At 45.5% G+C, this 22999-nt stretch overlaps 1 protein-coding gene and 1 long non-coding RNA gene across 3 annotated transcripts in view; one reads left to right on the top strand and one right to left on the bottom strand.

Moving 5' to 3' along the window:
• The window catches only part of TACR1 (tachykinin receptor 1), a 51544-nt gene extending 41039 nt beyond the window's left edge, over nucleotides 1-10505 (bottom strand). The window contains exon 1 of the mRNA XM_067532360.1: nucleotides 8807-10505. Within this exon, the coding sequence (XP_067388461.1) occupies nucleotides 8807-9207 (401 nt within the window). The 5' untranslated portion in view covers nucleotides 9208-10505. The remainder of the gene's footprint in view (nucleotides 1-8806) is intronic.
• LOC137142887 (uncharacterized) overlaps nucleotides 1-22999 on the top strand; it is a 215560-nt gene that overhangs the window by 114019 nt on the left and 78542 nt on the right. The gene's annotated exons all lie outside the window — the stretch shown is intronic.

Raw genomic sequence — 22999 nt, 5'->3', positions numbered from 1 at the left:
TGCGCTGCTATTTTTAGCACACTAGCTCAACCCAAACTGTGGAGCCAAGAGGCTATATCCTGGCCTGGCCTCTTTTTTTTTTTCTTTCTTGCGACACTGGCAGCAGGGGAGGGTATGAGGCACCCGATCGCAGCTCTAGGGGACTTCAGGAACACTCTGGGATTGGGATGACCCTCCTTAGGCGAGCTAGGCTGGAGTCCTGGCCAAATGATGCCAGGGGGTGGTGCGTCACGGTGTGCCACAACTGTACCACTGCAGGTGGTCTGGCTTTAGAAGTGGAGTCCTCTGGCGGTGGACAGAAAGTCCAGGATCTAGGGATTCCTTCTTCCCACTGCTGACCCCCTTCCACTGCCCTGAAAAGAGGACTGGTGACCCCCTGCTCAGAAAGCAGAAGGGGAGGTGATCATTCCCTTGGAATGCAGCACTTAATGCCCATCTGGTAGGAATAGTTGCTGGATTCCATGAGGATTGGTTAGAGTTCAGAGAAGTTTCACTTAACAGAGATTGATGGGACTACCCCTTGCCCTTTCTAGTTTGTATTCTCTGGCCCTTTTAGACTGAGTGTCTAACTGATGACATCCTATTGGGCCCTTTTTGACAGCCAGGTAGTTCTATGGCATGTAAATGTTCTGCTCAGTGGGCTGCTGTGTGTGCCTGCTGAACCAAAGAACTTAGAAGAGAGCCCGGTTAAGTGTCCTTCTCCCAACTCCCTGCCAACACAGGTATGTTTCTCACACAAATCTTAGCTCGGTTATTCTTGAGTCTAAGAGTATGTCTACACTGCAAAGTAAGCCCGTGCTTGAGGCTTAACCCCCCTCTTGCATCTACACTGTAGTTGCACTGACCCTGGGCTTGCATTGCAGTGTAGACGTACCCTGATAGTTAGGAATTCTCCTGTGGCCCTTTGTCCAGATCCACCAGTAGCCTCTGGCTGCTTTGCACAGCTCTAGCTGGTTAAGCAGTGGCACAAAGCAACTAGAATGTCTGACCTGTTCTGTCCTATGCTCAGTTTAATTCTGTAACCCCTACTAATACCTCTTCGGATTCCTTTAACTCCATCCTCTCCATCCATAGCCATTACACCCTTTGTGTTAGCACTTGTTCTACTAGTATGTATCTTTTGCCCTGTGTGGTGTTCAGATTGACAATGGAAACTGATTGAGACATGATGATAAAGGAGATACACGGAGGCTTACAATGGCTAATTAAAAAGTTCACCGGTGACAAATTACATCCAATCACAGCCAGCTTAATCTAATGTCATCACTTTTCAAAGAATCGACAAGATCTATGAATTCATTATTACACATTTGACATACAGATGATTCAAAAGATTATTCCAGCTACTTGTGTGCAGACGATGTGCTGCCTTTTAGAGAGGCCTAACAAAGCCCACACTGCTATATGATTCAGACATACCTCAGTAAGGTGCCTTTAAAAGCCAAACAGTCACAACTGTGGGATTTATGGCTAAGAAAAAGTGATGTGTCACACACTGATTTACAAGTGTCTAGGGACTGAGAAGAGGAGGGATGTCAAAGTTGCAATCAGTTACTGATTTATTTGCATAGTCGGTCATAGAACCATAGGGTTAGAAGGGACCGCAAGGGTTCTCTAGTCTAACCTCCTGCCAAGATGCAGTATTTGTTGTGTCTAAACCATCCAAGACAGGTGGCTATCCAGCCTCTTTTTGAAAACTTCCAGGGAAAGCGCTTTCATGGCTTCCCTTCCCTAGGCAGTGTGTTCCATTGTCCTACTACTCTTACAGTTAGGAAGTTTTTCCTGAGATTTCGTCTAAATCTGTTGAGCTGTAGTTTGAACCCATTGCCTCTTGTCCTGCCCTCAGTGTCGAGAGAACAACTTCTCACCATCTTTTTTATGGCAGCCTTTCAAGTATTTGAAGCCTGCTATCATGTCCACCCATAATCTCCTCTGTTCCAAATTAAACATACCCAGTTCCTTCAGCCTTTGCTCACATGGCTTCCATTCCATCCCATTGATAATCTTTGTCACCTACCTCTGGATCCTTTCCCATTTCTCTACATCCTTTTTATACACTGGTGACCAAAATTGGATTGAGTACTCCAGTGGAGACCTAACCAGCGTTGAGTAGAGCGGTACTATCACCTCCTATGACTTGCATGCTATGCCTCTGTCAATGTAAACCTAACATTGTGTGTGTGTGTTTGTTTTTTTGCAACAGCATCACATTATTTCATGTAAAGGTTGTGATCCACCACAACTCGCAGATTCTTCTCAGCAGTGCTGCTGCCAAGCTAGTTATGCCCCGTTCTGTATTTGTGCATTTTGGCTCAAATAACACAAGCAAAAAAATTGTAGCCTCAGATCCTGATTGCAGGCTGTAACAGACTTACTAGCCATATGGAATGAATAAAGGTTTATCCAGATTTACTGTTTCCTCCAGAGCCTTTAAACTTCTAACACTGTTGCCCATTATGACATCTGTGGCCCTCTCATTTTGCTTGCTGGATTCCAGCACATCCCATGGAAGCAGGAGGTCAAAGTGAGAGAGTGACAGCAGGGAGCACAGGTGGGTGGGCAAAGGAGTTGACAGAGCTAAGGTTAATAAACCTCAAAAGAGTCAGATAAATGACTGGAAATCTTACTCAAATACAGTATGCCCCCTGGGTGAAATTTGCCCCTGTGCAGACGATCAGCCCAAATCTCACCTCTTAAGTCCTCAAAATAGAACTTCAGTGGTGCATAGGTCTTGTTCTTGCTCTCTGCACAGGGGTGAATTGCATCCCGTAGGTATTCAGAGTCGTAGCTGGTTACCTCCCCGACAAATAAGTGCAGTTTAAAAAAGAAAAAAAAAAAAACCAAGTAGTCCTGCAGAGCCAATGCAGCAACAGCAGAAGGAGCTGCTGGATTCTATTTTATTTTTTTTTCCGCTTTATAGGTCAGGTTTTCTACATTTTTAAAATTATTTTTGTTGCTGTCCTCTGGATTCTATCCAATGTATCCACGTCTTTCCTAAAGTGTGGCGCCCAGAACCGCACACAGTACTCCCACTGAGGCCTCACCAGTGCTGAGTGGAGCTGGCTAATGACCTCCCATCTCTCACATCTGACACGCCTGTTAATACACCACAGAATGACTTCAACCTTTTTCACAGCTGCACCAGCGTTGACTCATATTACATTTGTGATCCGGTATGACCCCCCAGACCCTTTTCAGCTGTATTACCACCGAGCCTGTTTTCCCCCACTTTGTAGTTGTGTGTTTTTGATTTTTCCTTCATAGATGCATTTGTCTTTATTGAATTTCATCTTGTTGATTTCAGACCAATTCTCCGATTAGTCAAGTTCCTTTTGAATTCTGATCCTGCCCTCCGAAGTGTTAGTAACCTCTCCCATTTGCAAATTTTATAAGCCTAACCTCCACTCCATTATCCATGTAATAAATGAAAATACTGAATAGTGACAGACGTCCTACTTGATATGTCCCTCCGGTCTGACAGCGAACCATTGATAACTTGTCTGAATCTTTCAACCAGTTTTATACCCACCTTATCGAAATTTCGTCTAGACCACATTTCCCTAGTTTGCTTAGGAGAATGCCACATGGGACTGTCAAAAGCCTTACTAAGATACAAGATGCATCATGTCTACAACTTCCTCCAATCCACTAGACCAGTAACTCTGTCAAAGAAGGAAATTAGGTGGTTTTGGCATGGTTTGCTCTTGACACATGCATGTTGGCTATTACTTATAACCTATTCTCCTCTAAGTGCTTACAAATTGATTGCTTAATAACCTATTCTAGTATTTTACCAGGTATCAAAGTTATGCCGACTGGTCTATAATTCCCCAAGTCCTCTTTGTTCCCCTTTCCAGTCCTCTGAGAACCTCACCCATTCTCCGTGAGTTCTTAAATATAATTGCTAACGGTTCTGAGATCATTTCAGATAATATCCTGAGTACCCTAGGATGAATTTCATCAGGCCCTGCCAACTTGAATACATCTAACTTATCTAAATATTTTTTAAACTGCTCTTTCCCTATTATGGCTTCTGTTCCTTCCTCCTTATTGTTGTTAATAATTTTAAGTGTCTGGTCACAATTTACCTTTTTAGTGAAGACTGAAGCAAGACTAGCATTAAACACCTCAGCCTTCTCGATGTCATGCATTCCTAGTTTTCCTTCCTCTAAGTAGTGGATCTACACTTTCATTCATCTTTCTCTTGCTCCGAATGTATTTATCGAACCACTTCTTGTTGCCTTTTATGTCCCTTACTAGGTATAATTTATTTTGTGCCTTAGCGTTTCTGATTTTGTGTTTTGCTGTATTACTTTCCCAACAGATGTCTGAGTAGTTAGTCCCCCATTAATCCCAGGTCTTGTGTTCTGGATATTTCTGTGGTTTGTCCTAGAAATGCCTTCTCCACCTCCTCTGGATTCGGTGGTCCATAGTAGACCCCCAACATGGCATTGTCACTGTTTTTTCTCAAGTGGTTGGCCTCACACCTCCTTCTGGACCTCAGAACAAGTGTATATTTTATTGATGTAAAATACAACACCACCTTCTCATTCTCCCCGTCTGGCCTTCCTGAACAAGTTATACTCTTCTACACCATTACCCCACCAAGGCTCAGTGATGCCAGTTAAGTCATAATTTATCTTGTTACACTTCCAGTTCTTCCTGTTTATTCCCCATACTCCTTGCATTTGTGCATCAACGTCTCAAATGTTGAGCAGATTCCCTCCCTGTTACCCCTCTTGTTGCTCCTATGATTACCAGGAGATGATTACCAGCCTAATTTTCAGAGCACCTGCAACTCCCATTAACTTATACTAGAAACTTGGCACCTCTGGGGAAAAAAACACACACACTATATTTTCAAGTAAAAGAATTTTTTAAAGCTACATGCACGATCTAGTTTTAGATTCTGTAAAACTATGCTCTATTATGTGTGAATTTTACATAACCATCTTAGCTTGTAAAATGTTTGACTGACTGTCGCATAAGGTTTGTTCATTCTTTGGAAGGCAATTTCGTGTCCTCTGGCAAGTGTGCTATAGAAATTATTTACAGAGGGCACATTTGAAATAGATTGCACAGCTTTCTGTAAAGCAATGTTCTTCTGGTGAACAACTTGATGGCTAATACTCAAAACATCTTTTCGATTACAAATCTAAGTTACTGACGGAGATGAATCACTCCACTTTGGGAATATAAACCATATTCAGTTCTGTCTGTATTTATTTTTCCCCTGTATCTACTGAAGCTAGGTTAATTTCAAGTGTGTTTTCCTAGCTGTAAAACAGCCTCTGCTTTGATGAGACTTCATAGCTGTCATTGGTTGTTTTGATCTTATACGGTATGTGGAATTAAGATACATGTTTTCACCCCTGCTGCATGGGCTATGTTTGGGTTTGTAGCGTATAGGGGAAGCATTTGTCCCAGTCGTTACTGGAATGAGATGCTTAATTTAACCCGCGATATAAGCTCTTTTCTTAAAACACCACACAACAGTCAAAATTGATTCCACAAGCATGCAAGTCTGGAGTGAAATACCTGGCTAAAATAGTTGAACGTTTTCATCAACCCACCATTTCATCTAATTGCTGATGTTAGATCCAAATACAAGATAACAAGTGATTTTTTTACAGTGCTATCCATTTTTCTTCACTGAAGGGGAAAAAAGAAAGAGGCTACACTGAGTCCACATTCCAAAGAACAATAACTCGTGTGAGATTTGGCATCAACAAAGCAATCCATATAATTCACTGCCCCCAGCATCTTATTCCATTATACTGCGGCCTTTGCTATATTTGCATACTGTCGTTGCAGATTTCCCTGATCGGTATCTTTTTTTCCCCCAACTGACATTTTATTTTTGAACTGACTGAGCCCAATTCTTTTGTGATGTAGTGTCTAAGAACGTGCAGACTGATACCACATGCACTACGTTTTCAGTGCATTGAATATAATTTGTTGTTTAGCAAGCTACCACGTACCATTTTAAACAGCACCTTAGAAGCCCAAGAGCCTTTTTTGAAAGTGACTTAGGCACTTGGGAACCGAAGTCTTATTGCAAGTCAATGGGATACAGGCTGCTAAGTTGCTTAGAAGCTCTTGAAAATTTGATCCACTGTCTGCGTGCTAGATTAAGAAACTGACAAGACTCTATGATTGTTTACAGTGTTGTAGCTGTGTTGGTCCTGGGGTATGAGACATGCAAGGTGAGGGGGGTAATATCTTTTATTGGACCAATTTCTGTTGGTGGCAGAGAGACGCTGTTCTTCAGGACCTAAAGCAGAGTTGTATGGAGCTCGAAAGCTTCTCTTTCACTAACAGAAAGTGGTCCCAAAAAGACTCAAGAATTTGTGTGTGAAAGTCTGGAATGTTAACGCAACAGATGTTCAGGCCTCGGCCTCTAATAGCCTACTTATAGTCCATTAACTGAAAATATTCATTGGCAAGTAGTGCCGATTTTCAAGTTTTCCTTAGAAAGGTTCTCATTACTAACTAGTTCTCCTTGCAGTGACTGGTTATTTGAGAGGTGCGCACAAACTGAAAAAGCAAGCTACTAATAGAGCATCACCTTTATAATGCTTTGCACCTCAAAGTATCTGTTTACGTAGCAGTGCTATCTAGGTACAAACACCCCTGAAATACAGATAATTCTGGGAGGGAGGGTAACCACCAGCTACACAATATTTGGGCAGGAGGTGAGAATTTGGACAAGGATCTCAGCCCAAACAAACTCCATCTACTTTTATGGAAAATGCAGTATCCAAGCAGAGCAAATCTGATCTTCGGACAGTGGTTTTCAACCTGGATCCACAGACGCCTGGGGGCCCGCAGACTAAGATTTCCAAAGGGGTCGGCACCTCTATTTGAAATATTTTAGGCGTCTGCAAATGAAAAAGGATTGATAACCATTGCCTTAGGATAATGTTTTTGTAATTGCAGCTGCTGTTACCATTTGGGGTTTGATTTGCTTATTTCCACCAGTGTAACTCCACTGTGTTCAGAGGAGTTATTTTGGATTTACTCCAGTGTGAGAGGAGAATCAGGCTCACTCTCTCTTAAACCCTGCATAATAAAGAGATTAAACTTGGAAATGATTTCCCAGGCCCTAGTTATTAAAAAACAATCTAACAAATCTTAAACTACGTTTCACAAGCTGTAGATGGCTGTTATGGCATCGCTGTTAGCTCCCTTCAGCAATTTCCATTAACAGTTTGCATTTTACTTTTCAGGTGAATCTAATTCTGACATATTAGCTAAACTGTCTTCAGAAAAAAGATCTCACTCAATCTAGTTTCTCATGACTGGAGAATATATAGATAAGGAAAAAGGACAGAAAGCAGGAAATTCTAGAATGCAATTCTCTCTCCATATTTTGTATTTTAAATACTAAGTGTGAGCAAAGGAGATTTTTCTAGGAGGTACCAGCCCCTAAACCATTATTTTAGAAAGGTGTAAACAGAGGCATAGACAGGTTGTGTTTTGCCCCAGGTCACATAGCAAGTCAGTGAAAGGACCTGGTATACAGCAGCAAAACCCAACTCAGGCCCAGAAAGCCTGACCCCCCGTCTTTTTCTTTGACCACTAGACCACAGTTCATCCCTCCACTGATCTACTTTTAAACCCCACATGGCAGTCTGAACATTTTCTTCCTTGCTTCAGCACCTCATTGGCTGGTTGCTGAATTTATGTTCTGAGAACAAAATGCAAGTGATATGCTGGTATGTCAGGCAATGCTACAGAGAAAACAGGTGCATCTATCACTCACTGCAAGCTGGGCCAGTCACAGGACAAATAGAAGAGTGATAGATAATAGCACTTTCCATCCCCGACTTTGTGTTGGGGGAAAAAAAAAAAAAAAAAAAGTAACTTTTTTTCAACACCCCAGTTGCCGCCAGTGAACACATTTGTGTTCAGCTCTAACATTTGCACAAGTCTATCTCAAAACAGCACCTTTTCCTAGGCAGCGGTTTAAATCCTGGAGGTCTTTACTCAGGCAATCTCCAATTGAAATCAGGCAAATCCTTAAAATCTATAATATCTGGCCCATAAATATCATGCATGTTCAACTATCAATATATTTCATGTAATTGAATTATACCATGCTGTTTTAAGTATGGATTTGAGTCTTAAATGAGGAAATCAGGATCATTAATTATTTTAAGACAGTAAGTGAAATTATAGAGGGCAAGCCTATAGATTTCCTCTGATTAAAAAAAGAAAATAGCCCCAGGCTTCTCTGGGGTGCAATTAAAACAGACCCTTTTCATTAAGCTAACAGCATTTTGCTGAAGAGAATCATGAGGGGGGGAGGTAACATCTCCAGTGCTCTTTTAAAAACAGGCTTTTATCTCTGTTGCTGGGTGGGGAGGGGGATGTATGCGTTTGTGTGTGTGTGTATGCGCCTGCCCGCAGAGGTAGGGAAGAGATCAGCAAAATGCTAAGGCAGCAGCAGGAATTAATGCACTTTATCATATAAATGCTTAGGGAACTGAATAATAAATACTGTTTTTCCTACCCCATGGACCAGCTCTTCTGCATACTCTAATTCTCCCTCTCTCCCAGATATAATAGGACCTCAAAACTGGATCTGTGCAGACTTCTAGGCTTATGGTTTATAACCTGTTGACTAAAGAGGAACAAGGACCAGGTTAAAAAAAAAAAAAAAACCCTCGTGCTCTGAGAACAGAGGTGGTGACTCGTGCATGTAGTGGGAACCCCCCTCCCCCCCACACACACAACTCTCCCTTCCTGCAGGCATTGTGGCTACTGCTGAGGCTGGAGGGTTGGCGGTGGAAACTGGCCTCACCTGTCCACGGCGATGGCAGTCATGGAGTAGATGCTGGCGAACACGGCGGCGATGGGGAAGAAGTTGTGGAACTTGCAGTAGGTCAGCCCGTAGTACCACTCGTTGTGGATGGCATAGGTGAAATTGACGACGGTGTTAAAGGCGGCCATGGAGGCTTCCGCGAAAGCCAGGTTCACCAGGAAATAATTGGTCACCGTCCTCATCCTCTTGTGGGCTAAGATGATCCACATCACGACGATGTTCCCGACCACCGCCACCACCACGATGAGCGAGTAGGCGACAGCCCAGAGGCCGATCTGCCAGGCGGGCTGCACGAACTGGTTGGCCTCGGATTCATTGGAAGATGTGTTGTGGGACGAGAGGGAGTCTGTGTACTCCTCGGCGTGCAGCACATCATCCATCTTCCTCTCTCCTCCGCGCCAGGACGATGCGCTGGGGGGTGAGCCCGAAGTCAGCCGGGCTCTGAAGAATCCAGCCCGCTAGTCCAAGGGGGCAACTGGCCACGAAGACGGGGGTGGGGCGGCGGGGAGTCGTCTACAGCTGTGGCACATCTGGAATTGGCTGGCGCATCTGGAATTGGGTCTCTGGATGCTGCCTCCCTGCTCGGGTGGTTCTCCAAAGGCAACCGGGCAGGTGCGATCCCAGCCACTCACCGATCCGCAGCGATGCAGAGAGAGGCGGTGGCGGGGGGGAGGTTTCCTCCAGTTTTCTCAGCCCCCACCACGTTGCTGTCCCTAGCCTGTGAACTTCTGTGCCCCGATCGCCGCCCGGGAGGCAGAGGACCAGCCGGCAGCCCAAGGTGACCCCAGGCGCCGCAAGAGAGATTCCCCCGCTGGCCGCCTCCTGGCTTCTCCGTCCCTGCCCTGCGAGTCCCGGAGCCGGAGTGGGATTGAGAGGGGTTTTATACAGGCACCGCGGCCACGTCAGGGGAGCTGGGCAGAGCCCGGAGCTGAGAACCCTCCCTCCCAGCTGCGGCGCGGCAGGCGGCAGCTGGGCAGATGTGCCCGCGGGCACCACCCCGGCCTGGGGCTGGGACCGGCTGGAGGGCGATCTAGAGACCCGGAGACCCACCCCAATGTGGCTGCATCCGGCTGCCGGAGCCCGCGTTTTGCAGCGTGCAGCGCTGGTGCTGGGTGGTTTGGGCGCTGTTTGGAGGAAGCTGGATCTGGGAGGCTGAAGATGGTCCTCACCCCCACCCCCCGTGCTTCGAGGAAGGGACCGAGTTCAGCCTCGTGCAGCAGCAGCTGTGCAGAGGGGCCGCTTGTGCCCCGGACTGGTGCCTGCCACCACCTCAGAGGGAGCAGAGAAAACGGGTGCAAAGTGCAACAGTTGGACAGATGTGACCGCCACGGGCAGCCCTGCTGCTGCCTCCCCCCCCCCGGTTCCATACAGACGGCGCGCAGCTTCTCAGCCTTGTTCTCCTGACGCTCCCTTCAGCTGACTTTCCCCGTCCAATTTGGCAAATGCCATTGCGACGAGCAGCTCTGCGCGGAGGGAGAGATGGGGACATGCCTCCCTGCGCGCTGGGGGGCGAGGGAAGGATTGCACATGTTGTGCGTGCAGGGTGTGCGTGTGGAAGGGAGCTTCCCACATTCTTCTCTGTGCTGGGTGTGTAGGGGTGGGAGGTTGGCACTCTGTTTTGTGCATCCATCTGTCCCCCCCGAAAGGTGTCTCGGAGTGGGTATTGCAGAGTGGGTGTTGTCCCTCTCTGCAGGCTGCCAATGCAGGTGCCTCTGTTTTGGACTGTGTGTGCAGCAGAGATAAGTTGTGCACCTGGATAACTCAGAAGCATGCAGGTCCCTGAGACGTGTATGACTCCTGTGTGATTCCGGCAGGGGATATTTAACAGGCCTTGCTCTGGGGAGTTGGTAGGATTCGGAGTGGTTGTAGCACATGTACCCTCTGTGCCCAGGGCCCGTTCCCATAGGGATTGCCCGTGCGGCCGTCCATCACTGCTTGCACTGTATGTGATCTTGATTCTGTGAATGGGCATTGCACATGCCCTGTCCACCCTGTGGGTGCTTCAGCAAGTTGCTCTGACCTGCGAGGGTGGTATTACTTTCCCCAGCCGACGATGGTTAATGCACACGCATCTGTGTATATGACACAACAGCCGTAGGATTACAGCCAAACCTCGAGTTGCAAGCACAGATCTGCAGCGTTTAGCTGATGTGCAACTGGCTTGAGCAGACCAAATGTCTGATTTCCGTGTTTTCAATGTAACCTTTGCTTGTGTGGCTTGCCCAGTGCCATGCTATGGAGGATGTGCCACAAACACCTTTCTGTTGTGCCCTCCCTCTACCTTGCCACCAGCTGTAGACTCTTTAGCCATCTCCTTGGGTACATAATGTAGATTGGATCAGAGTCATTGTAGCTGAAACCAATTTCCCCCGAGTTCTCTGGAGGTATCTGGAGGTTTGCCCTGGTATTTTACATCAGTGATACTCTCTGTACCTGCTTTGATGCTGCCTGGTCTAGGCCACATCCATGGGTGTGACAGAGAGTCTGCAGCCAAATGTTTGTTAAACTCTCCAACTGCGCCTATAGGAGCAGAAGCTTATCACCCCTGCTCCAAGCTCATGTGCCAGAAGCATCAGGATGGCAAAGGATACTTTAAATAGACTGGGAAGCTTTTCCACCCGGCATGAATCTGGTTCACATCGTATGGTGATGTCCAGATGTTATCTGACAGCTCTTTGGTGGGCTGCATGCGATGAGTTCGCAGTGGAAACGTGTTCTTAGCACGGCTCTCCTCTGGCTCTCCTCGCTGGAAGCCTCCGCGCGCCAGCACCAATGCAGAGGTGGTGGCAGTTCAGGACTGAGGTGCACTGAGTGGGTAGTGTGGGGTAACTTACACGGGCTATGATGTGCATCTAAATAGATAGGAGATTTGGGGCAAATTCAAGCCTAGTGTAAGCAAGTAGAATTCCCCCCGGGGGGTATTTTGCCCTCTGCCTCCAGAGATGCCAAACCAGCCCCTTTCTCAAGTACTGAATTCACTGGAGAAAATTCTCCGTTTTCACCAACCCAGGCACTATGTAGAGAGACATACGAAATACGCAGTAGCCAGGCTGTACCTCGCCTATCTTTGGTGGTTTCCCCAGTCCCTCAGCAATCACAATAGGGCCTTATCTGTACACAGTCTTTGTACCAGTGTAACTATATCAGTTTCTAAACAGATAAGTTAAATCAATGCAAAAATAGTGTTTAGACCAGCCCTGACAACACAGAAGGATCTGAGTGGGGAAGAGAATGCTATGTCTGTATCTTTAAAGCAAGCCCAGCTAATCTGTGATTTTACATTTCAAGGGATGCACTTGGATTTAACAAGCACATTCAGCATCAAATTAACATTGGAAGTGTATTTCTAGCAGGTTGTTCTTTAAAGCTGGTAGGGAATGAGGCAATACGGACTCCTGAGCAAACACAAAATCATTGTTAACTCATTACTGTCATGATCCATTAAAAAGCCACGGCAAATCCTCTTCTGGAAGCAATCATAGACATGCCTTGATCAACAGAGTATAGGATGCTTTAAAAATCAACACTTTTTTCCTTCTCTTTTCTTTAAAACCATCATAAAGAAGCTTCAGAGCCTGAAGTAACAAAGAAATCACAACACTTCTATATGAGCTCACTATTGGTTGGTTGGTTCTTGGCCACGTTTTGATCCCAATCATGCCAGTGTGCATCTGGAATCACTCCAGTGCGCGTGATTCTGCTCTCTCTCATGCTGGTTTTACACTGGTGAAGCTCCATTGTCTTCAGTGGAGTTCCTCCAGATTGACACCAGTGTGAGAGAGGAGAACCTGGCTCTGTGATCTTAGGGCCACATTCTGATACTTTTTCTCAGGGTAATACCTCACTCCACAAATCATGCCACTGAGTTTGGTGGAACTATTTGCAGTGTAAGGTACTATTCCATCTGAGCAGTAAGTAAGGGTGGCAGAATATGGCCCTGTAGAAAGATGTTCCTAGGCCAGCCAGACTAATGTCCTATTGAAGTGTGACTGTTAGAAATCTGCAGTGAGCTGACAGGCAAGTTATGCTAAAATGTTCTGAGGTGTGGGGGCAAAGTGGTTGAGGTGTTCGGCTCCAATCCCAAAAACGTGTGGGTTCAAAATTTGCTCAATCTCTCGCCGAAGGACTGCTCCCAGGGCAGCCAATGGCAAATGGGTACCTGGTGCATAGGGTTAGGATGAACAAAGGCAGTCGGATGTGTTGCTAGCCACATCCCTCCCTTTTCGTACTGTTGGCTAGAGAAACTGACATGCCCCAACCATGTTGTATGCAGTGTTGTTGTAGTCATGTGCGTCCCAGGCTATTTGAGAGAGACGGTGGGTGAGGTAATATCTTTTATGGGAGCAACTTCTGTAGGTCAGAGCGACACGCTTTCAAGCTTATACAGAGTGCCCAAAACCTGAAGAAGAGCTGAGTGTAAGTTTGACAGCTTGTCTCTCTTGTCCACAGAAGTTGCTCCAATAAAAGATATTTTCTCACCCACCTTGCCTTAACCATGTCAGCCCGATGATGGGAATGTGGCTCGGAGCAGACTTGAACTATGATTGCTCTTGGATTTTTGTGTGTTGAATGTTACCTGCTCGCAGTTACTAAAAATAATAAAAGTAGTTTTTAAAACACCACATTGTCTGCATTTCTTTATGCCGATGTTCCCCTTACAGCCTTTTCAGAACATTATCCTTGTTTTTGTCTGCTAATGTGGTTGTGAACAAAACACATTGATACATCTGGGTCAGAGGCAATTGTTTCCTTTTGCTGTGGTTTGTAACTCTCATTTGTTATCTGTTTATGTGGAAATTCAATCAGCCATTAAGGTCTATAATCCTTAGCCATTTAGAGCTTGTCTTCATGGGGAATTTTACCTGCAGAACTGTACTGGTATAATTATGCCAATATAATTATGCTGGCAGATTTGGCAAATTATTACTCACTAAGCTAGTACAGTTGAAGTCAGTGAGATGGCTGAATAGGGGGCTAAAATTAAGAATATACTTAACTGTAGGCATGTGCTTTATTAGAACTTAAATGCTTTGCTGAATCAGGGCGTATGTGCTATTGTGATTAAGGGAGGCAGTTTGGCCTAATGTGTAGAGCTCTGGAACTCAGGAGACCTGGGTTCAATTCCTCACTCTAGGTGACCGTGGGCAAGTCATGTCACTGTCCTGTGCCTCAGTTTTCCCATCTGTAAAATGGGAATGACATTAGACCCCCTTTGTAAAGCACTTTGAAATGTATGGATGAAAAGAGCTTATCATTAATAATAATTGCAGTATCAGGCATTAATGTAAGTGCTAGTTACCTTTTTGTTTCCCCAGCATGGTTTTTCAATATACTGGCTATTCATTAGTAAGCATGATAATGTGCTAATTCAGCTCAAGTCTTGTTTCATTTAAGTAATTTTAAGTAGCCCCCTACAGTTTAAAATATAGTGTTTAATTGTAAGACTTTCCTAAGTCAGATTTTACTCTGAATTCCTAAGGAGCATTAGATCTATAGTAGCAAATAGCATTTGTAGTGTATTACTGTGTTAATTTTTAGCACACAGTGGTATAAGATACCTTTGCTGCTTCCAGAACTTGATCAATGTATAGAAAACAGTCCTATTTGGAAGCAGTATTTTCCTGCACAGAGATTCTTTAAAGGTTGTTCTACATTACCTCCAATGACACTTACTATTCTGTGTTTGGTTTTATACCCCATGCATATAGGAAATATATCACTGCTCTTTAACAAGAAAAGAGTCCCTTTGAATTGTTCCCCTGTGATATCCAGCCCCTGACCCTGGCTACCCACAGAAATCCCAGATCCTCTGACCCCAAAGGGGCAGTATACCCCAGTTGACTAGTTTTACATTAGACCACCACTCCTGTGCAACACACATCAATTATTTGTTTATAATAAAACAAAAGGTTTATTTTAAGAAAGAATAGGGAGAGTCTACTAGGATCGAAAGCGCCTGGAAAGAAATGGTTACAATACAAAACAAAATAGTTAAATGTGAATTCGGGTCTGCACTTATTAATAGTCACATATCTACTAATAAAGTAGGCTTTCCCCACAAAAGTTCATTCTGTGGCAGAGCTGGCTGGCATCACAGGAACCAGGATCCAATTTTTCATAAGCGCACCTCACTTCTCAAGGTGTCTTCTCAGTGAAAGGATTCTGCAGGAACTCCTGTCTTGCTGTAATGTTCCTGTTTTACCTGCAAGAGTTTTCGGTTGTTTGCAATTGCCTCTGATGGGTTTCTACTGAAAGTCTTCGGATTGGGAAAGGCTTAACAATTGAGCCTTGACTTGCATCACTAGCTAAACAGGGCGGAGTGCCAGCTCTCTCCTGCTTGAATGGTGCATCACTGAGACATATTATCCCCTGTGACTAATTTTACTCCTAGTCCATAAAGCATACTTTCAGTATAAATACTTTATTCCTTAAACGTTACCCATGCATACATCTCACAATGCTTATGAATGTTAGCAAGTTAGAGCTTTATGTAAATACCTTACCTGTTGTTCTTTATGGATAAATATCCTGTAAGAGGTTTGCTATAGTGAGTTTGTCAGGTGTGAGGTGAGAGGAGTTTGCAAAAAACAGGGGACTCCGCCTAGGAACCTCTGTCACGTATGTGGCATTATTTAATGGGAACAACATGGGTATTGCATAGTCCCCAGGACCCCAACAGTAACTCCTTCCTCCACTCAAAACTAAGCTGTCACATTGGGGATAGCACACATCTGATGGAGTCCAATGTATTTATGTTCATTATGGGCAGTTTATACTTCACGTTGTCCTTAAAAAGCAACAGAAAGAATAATTAAATACTTGAGGTTTTTTAAGTGACGGTGCTATACAAAAATGCCCATGCTCAGGGTAGATCTGCCCTGAGGACTCCAGTAGGAATTCCCAACCATGACACAGGTGCAACAATTAAAATTAGATTCTTCCACCCACCAAACATGTCTCAAAGTAGCACTTTACAGAGGACCTATCCAAGCAGAAAGCATCAAAAGCAGAAATCAAATTAACATTACAACAGCATCTCCTAGCCCCACTCTGATGTCTGTCAAGTCATTCATTTCATAAGCCTTCTGTCATTTGTTAAAGGTTTATGCTGGGTAGGTGCTGTGAAAGAAGCCTTTCATATGCTGAGTGAACTGCAAATAGCTGCTTTTACACTGATCTAATATGGATATATTGCTAAATGCTTTTCACCTTCAAAGCACATTACAAATATGAACCTGTCTTTACATTCTCACTGGGAGGTAGGCCTGTCTATCCCCATTTTATCAGTGAGTAAATGGATGCACAGGGAGGTAAAGGCTTACGTTTTCCCAAATAGCCACTGGTTCTGGGTGTCATTTTTCCAGTGCCTAAATTGAGGCATCTGCAGCCCGATTTTCAAGCACCTGCCACACCTCCTGAAGTCACTGGGAACTCTGGATGCTCAGCACCTCTGAAAAGTCCAGCCCTAGGTATCTCAAGTTGGGCATCCACAGCTAGTGGATAGATGCTTCTGAAAATTTTGACCTAGCTGGCTTGCCCAGTATCAGAGCAGGTCAGTGTTAAACTGGGATTAGGGCTCAGGAGTTCCTAAATCATTTCTCTCTAACTAACACACCTCACGTCTCCTTCCCTATAGCCATCCCATACTGAAGTGTATACTGCAGTAGTAGTCCATCACTTGCAATGTATATAGTGCAGCTTCTGTGCTTTGAATTTAGTGCCTTATTCTTTAAGAAAAGGATACTAAATACCAATTCTGTTCTTGATATCTATTGTATGTTGTCCAGGTCCCAGTCACGTTCTGATCTAGAGTGCAGCTTTTTTAAACAAACAAACAAGGTATTGCTTCATTGATTGAAATCTTTGCAACCACGTGTGTTACAATATCAATAGGATGGCTTAATTTTGTCTGTTACCATCCATCGTGGCTCGATGACAAGCCAAGGCCGTTTTGATACCTGTCTGTCATCATACACAGAGGCAATTACATTCACTGTTGCTGTTTATATTACCCATCACGTTGTTTCTCATATTTTGCTCCAGTGCAAATCTGTTCATACGACAGTAACCATTTCACTGATCGCTTCTGTTAGTGGAGATGGTGTACAGTGGTTGAACCTGAATGGTGAACATTTAATCCAGGAAAGCAATAATAATTAATACCTGACATTTAGAGAGCCCTTTATGTGTACAAAATGATGAACAAACATTAACCCCTTCAGCAAGGTGAGATTGCTCTAGGAGAAGAGTGAGGCAGAGAGGTTAAAGCTAAGGCACTGGTTTTGTGTGCCTCCAATTTTGGGAACCCAACTTGGGGCGCCTTAAGGGGTCTGATTTGGGTGCTAAGCTCCCAGATCAGGCAACTACAAGTTGCTCAGCACTTCTGCAAGGTGAGATGCATTAAGGCCTTTCAAGTTGGGCACCCAGACCCAAGGGCTAGTTTTGAAGATTTTACCCTTTATACATGATAAGTACCGTCACTTTCACTCAGCAGGGTTTTCCTGCTGTTGCAGAGGTTGTGGTTCACGTTCCTGTCACCGATAAGTCCAGAGGGCTGCTTCACTGACGCTAGTTCTACACAAGTGTAACTCCCCTGGCTTCAGCTCCCTTAGCCCAGGTTTAAACCTATGACACAGTGGCGGGAATTTGGCCAGTTAGTTGAAATCATGAGGCGTAGTGGAAGGTGCATCCAGGGGAATTGATAGAAGCCCCAATTAATATAGGACTGGGGGAAAAACATAGTATAGAACACTGCAGAGAGAGCTTTCTTGGCATGAACCAGTGAATGGAACAGATGCCCTAATGGATCTTGTAATCCACAGGGTCTATGAACTATTGCTGGGGATTGTGCTAGTGGAGCTGGGGGAAGATCAGTCTCAAGATGAAAGATACTGTAAACTCAGCATTCTGATACACATTGAACTTAGTCAGCTCTTTGGATAATTCACTCTAAGTATCGCGTATCAGGCCCTGAGTATCCGGCCTCTCTGCGGCTGGTTGCAGGTGTGGGCCAAATGCCAGTCCTAAGTTGTTTAACAGGGCTTGCTCATGGCAGGCATGTGTTCAACTCTGCTTTCAAATCCCCTTTTAACCAAGACTTCTCTGGGGTGCTGAGGATGTCTTTTGTTTTAATTAAAGTGTCAATCAGCCTCCCCGGGGTAGAGATACCGCCTCGAAGGAAGAGGCAGTGAATAATGGGCATAGGATAATCATGTGGAAGTATTTTGAAATCAGTAAGCACCAAGGAGGGTGAAGAATCCGCTTGAACGCAGCAGGAAAAGTATCAATAAGATTAACAGGATGACCCCCCCTCCTCCGGTAGGCTGAGTATCAGGAAAAATGTCCTCATGCAGAGATATATTAATAGGCTCCTACATTGAAACCCACCCAGAGAGCGCTAAGTGCTTTGCACAGGATGGCAAGTCTCATCCCCATTTTATAGCTGGCACAGAAATGTGAAGTAAATTCCTTAATGTCACACAGTGTCAGAAGCGGAAACACAAACCAGATTTCCTGATCTTGGTCCAGTGCTCTGTCCCCACTTGTGTTCTATCTTCAGACCATCGAAATGGTCTTGTGGGTAAGACATTTGTGTTAGGAATTTCTGGCTCTGCTGCAGACTCCCTGTGTTACCTTGATCCCATTTTAACATGCCTCAGTTCCCCATCAGTAATATGAGGATGAGATTTCCCTACTATGGAGGGATGTCTGGATAAACTAATTAGTGAACGTGGTGCAGTCAGAGGCTAACATGACAGGGCAGGGGTACTTAAATGGTCAGAACTACAGACACACACATGCCTCTTATTTTCCCAGGGAGGCCAAGCTGGGAAACCTATAAAAAGACTCGGAAGTGTTGCTCAGATCTGCGTTACGGAAGTTTTAATGGTCTGAAGAAAATTCTCCTCCATCTCAATCAGGTTTCTTTTCCTTGGTACTTGTAATAGTGGTAATTACCACTGGAATCAATGCATACTGACTGCTGTCCCGTGACAGTGGGATTAAATTTCGGTAATCCTGACCCACGGCAGGTGACCGAAGCTAGGAAATAAAGGGCAGCCTGATCAGTCCTTCTGTAATAAAGGCATGACACAGTTGCCTGCTAGTGCTCAGAAGAGCTTCCTAGGTCATCTAGTGCCGTCTCTGCTATCACAGGCTACCCCTGTCATAAATGTGTCAAGCTCCATTTTAAACAGTGAGGTTTTCTGCCCCCACTGTGCTCTAGAACAGACGTTCCAGAACCTCCCTCCTCTGAGCCGTCGAGTTCTCAGGGGTATGCACGACTTGAAACATTTTGAAGGGGAGCAGGAAATCTTTGCTTTGAGGTAAAAACACACACCTTTCCCCACCATCTTTATACACTGTTTAAAAAAAAAAAAAAAAAGAGGCATAATCCTACCTCTTTTGCTACGCAGGGCACCTTTAAAGCTAAACGGCAATGCAGAGGTAACTGGCTACGTGATTCCGCTTCACCTGGCTAGGGAGAGGAGTGAATACGTCCATCTGCTGGGCAGGTCCCAGAACCAGGACTCCAGCCTGAGCCCACATGTCTACGCTGCAATTTTATAGCCCCCCCGCCTGAGCCCAGGCCAGCTGCGGTTCTTTTATCTCCAGTGTAGGCGTCCCCTCTGAGGCAGTGAGATGGTGTGTATAGACCCCCCTCCTACTACAGACTCTAAGGGTCTGTCCACACTGTACTCTGAGCTCGGGCTCTGACTCAGGTCTCCAAGCCCCCGTTCCATCCACACACAAATCAGTCTGACTCAGGTCAGCAAGCACTCAGTACCCAGGTCCTTCCGACCCGGAAAGAGGTGTGGGTGAGATCCAGGGTCCTGCTGAGGCTTATTAGCATGGCCATGAGACCTGGGTCCAGCAATCATAAGCCCAGGTTTACAGTGCAGCATAGATGTATCCTAAGGGGTGACCAGGTAGTCACAGCAGAGGGGGTAGCTAGCCTAATCGCTGGGCCGTTGAGTGCTGAGATAAGAGAGCTGCAGAGGGGGTGGTTGCCAAAAAAGACTAGTGAGTAGTAGCTCCTCAGTCGCAGATAGGTGGGAAGTTACACAAGGAGTTGGCGTTCCAGAGAGAGGGAATTGGGGGAGTTGTCCTGGGAAAGAAGCCAGAGGACAGACAACTAGGAAGCAGCAAGGGATTCTGAGGAGCGGGTTCTGGTTGCTTAAAGACAGGGTCCCTGGACTAGAATCCACCGCAGAGGGCAGGCCTATGTCTCCTACCAGCTCCAGAAAAGAGGTAGGAGAGCAGCTCAGGCTGGGGCTGGGCCTGGGCCTGATGACTCCATGGAGGGTCACTGGACTTTTGGCCTGTGGGAAAATGAATTATCCTGGAAGGAGTGAGATTATCAATGACCTGGCTGGAGTCCTGAGGAGAGACCGACCACTGCAGGGCCATGAAGCTGTGTGGTGGAGGAAACTTAGGTGGAGTTGCTCCATTGCCACGCCTGGCCATGAGGGGATGTGGTGGCCGGCAATGGGCAGGGACTGTCTTCTCATTCTGTGTTTGTACAGCACCTAGCACAATGAGATTTGGGTCCATGCCTGTGGCTTCTAGGCATTATGGTAACACAAACCAATAACCCTCACTGCCCTTCGCTTCATGTACATTCAGTGGTGTATGAGCCAATCCAGACCTCAGTAAGCCTGAAATTCAAGTGAAAGCAACACACTGATGACTTAAGCAACAACAAAAACGTGTGTGTGGGGGGGGGGGGGTCCTAATGCATGCCTCAGCCACACATCTGCTAGCCAAAGTTCTGAAAAGCAGGACACGGGAGGGCAGAGGGCTCCAGACTGGCTTGCATACACACCAGGCACAGGCTATTGCTGCCAAGTCGGCAGGCAGCTGCTTCAGACTCTAAAATGAGTGCTTCTCTTTCCCTTGTACCACAGGGTGGCAGCGCTGCCAAGAAATCTGAGTGCGACAGCAGGCAAGGGCTGGAGAACGGATTTAAAATGATTCCAAGTGTCCATGTTTATGAAGATTCTTGTTCGTTGTTATTCCCCCAGCGCCTCTGAGCCCTAGGCGCAGACTTGACGCTGGAGAAAGGTGCCAGCCTAGACAGCCCTGGAGGGTAACGGCCTTTATCTGTGTGCAATGCAGGCAGCATCAACGCAAGCGTCCCTTGCTGTCCTGCAACAGAGTCACCACTCAGCTGGTGTGACCATTTCTAGGGGCCTGAGGAAACTTCCATCTCCCTAACACATTCAGCCCTGGGCAGCATTAACGTCCCCTCTTTCCATCCAACAGGACACCTGTGTGCCCATCCACAGCAAGCTCCCTTCTGCCTCCACCGTTACAGCCAGCCACAACACACGCAAATGTGCCCTGCGTAGGTTAGAGTTAAGAGTCATGGTATCTACTGACCTTTGCTTCAGAGCAGTCTTGTTACTACCACTTCAGTTGTTAGCTCGTCGGGGCGGAGGCTGTCCTTTTTGTTCTATGTTCGTACAGCTCCGAGTGCAATAGTGGCCTGGTCCATAACTGGGGCTTACTGCATGCGACAGTAATACAAATAAGTATCTGAGTTGATGCCGTGCCATTGTACGCTGGATACGAGGGGGTGCCTGGTGCAGATAAGCAATGTGTTTGCGTGTTAAGCTGGCTGGTTGGTAAAGCATTTGATTTATGTGTAGTCTGGATGGTAATTTTGCTTGAAGGGGAAGTGGTGACTTCCTTTGTTTTGTGATTGTGTTGAATGGAAATCCTTGAAGCAAGTGTTTTGGGTGGGAATAGACCTATTTATTGCTTTGAGAAATTGAAAATCTGGTAGGATTACTTAACGTTTGCAAGGCTCTTTGAAGATGCCAGTACTGTTTTCTGTACAAGTGTCTGCATCTTCACTATGCTGTACGTTGTGTAGATCAGAGGAGTGTTTGTCCATTTCATGGATTCCCTGAGCATGGCATAATGTTGTCGATAACAGAGCAGACAATGTCATCAAAGGCAAGAATTAGGAACTGTACTTCATATATTTTTTTCAGCCCCTCTTCCCGCACACTCAGCTTTGGCATGTTCCCTCAGAATTGCAGGAAGCCATGTATGACTGTTGATACATAAAGCTGTTGTTTGGGTGGAAAACTATAGCGTAAGTCTCTAAGGGAACTTCCTGAAATACAGGATTTGCACAGTTTCCCAGCATAGGCAGCTTTGCCATTTGTGGCCCTTATTCCCAGTCCTCTGATCCCCAAGTCACAGAGGCTAAAAATTTTAGACTTTGAATTCAAGACTCTGACGTACAAAGTGAAGTTGAAATCCCACTTGGAAAGAGCACTGGGGGAAACTTCCCACTGATTGTGTGCTGAAAAATGCCGTTTTGCTTGACCTGAAACTAGTCATGAATTTGACATGAAATCAGCACATGCTCTAACAACTGTATCCAAGGCATTTGATCACTCCCTATAACTTAGTAGTATCATGCAAGTATACCTTTCCTTCCCCCACCGGAATGAGCCCTACTTGTTGTTTTTCTCAATATGGCATGTAATTCTTGTTGCTGCTAATGAGATTCATGCAAGCAGAGAGAACACAGTACATGCTTTCCTACCAGGCTGTCTGCAAATAGCTCATCAACAACATGAACCCCTGCTTTAAAATAAAATACACAAGCAAGCCATCTTCTCCATCCATGACACACGACACGCAAATGCATACCCAACTCCCAGACTCCCTTTTCTTCATGTGATTGTTTGTCCCATAATAACTCTCTTCATTGCAGGGTTGCCCTCTCATAGAATTTTTTTCCCCTTGTGTTTGGGTGTGGCCCTTTAAATTGGGCAGAGCTGAACATCTAGTGTCTAAAGTGACCATTTTGCAATTGAATGCTTTTTGTTATGCCTTCCTGTCTTCCAGATGATGAGCGAGGTTTGCTTCTGTTATGCTTTTTTCTTGAAGTGGTGGCATGTTCTAGTCCTTTAGAGCAGTGGTTTTCAACCTTTTTTCATGTGCAGACCCCTAAAAAAATGTTAAATGGAGGTGTGGTCCCTTTTGGAAATCTTAGACATAATCTGCAACCCCCCAGAGGTCTGCAGACCACATGTTGGAAATCACTGGTCTGTGGTATCGACAACCTTTCGTGAACCCTTCGACATCGTCTGTGGACCTCCAGGGGTCCGCGGACTACAGGTTGAAAACCTTTGCTTTAGAGCAGGGGGGGAC

The sequence above is a fragment of the Emydura macquarii genome, unplaced genomic scaffold (genome assembly GCF_026122565.2).
Source record: "Emydura macquarii macquarii isolate MOO-44397 ecotype Brisbane River unplaced genomic scaffold, CSIRO-AGI_Emac_v2 contig_3278, whole genome shotgun sequence".
In the NCBI taxonomy this organism is placed as follows: domain Eukaryota; kingdom Metazoa; phylum Chordata; order Testudines; family Chelidae; genus Emydura; species Emydura macquarii.
The sequence above is the reverse complement of the archived record's forward strand: the minus strand, read 5'-3'. Positions and strand labels throughout refer to the sequence as shown.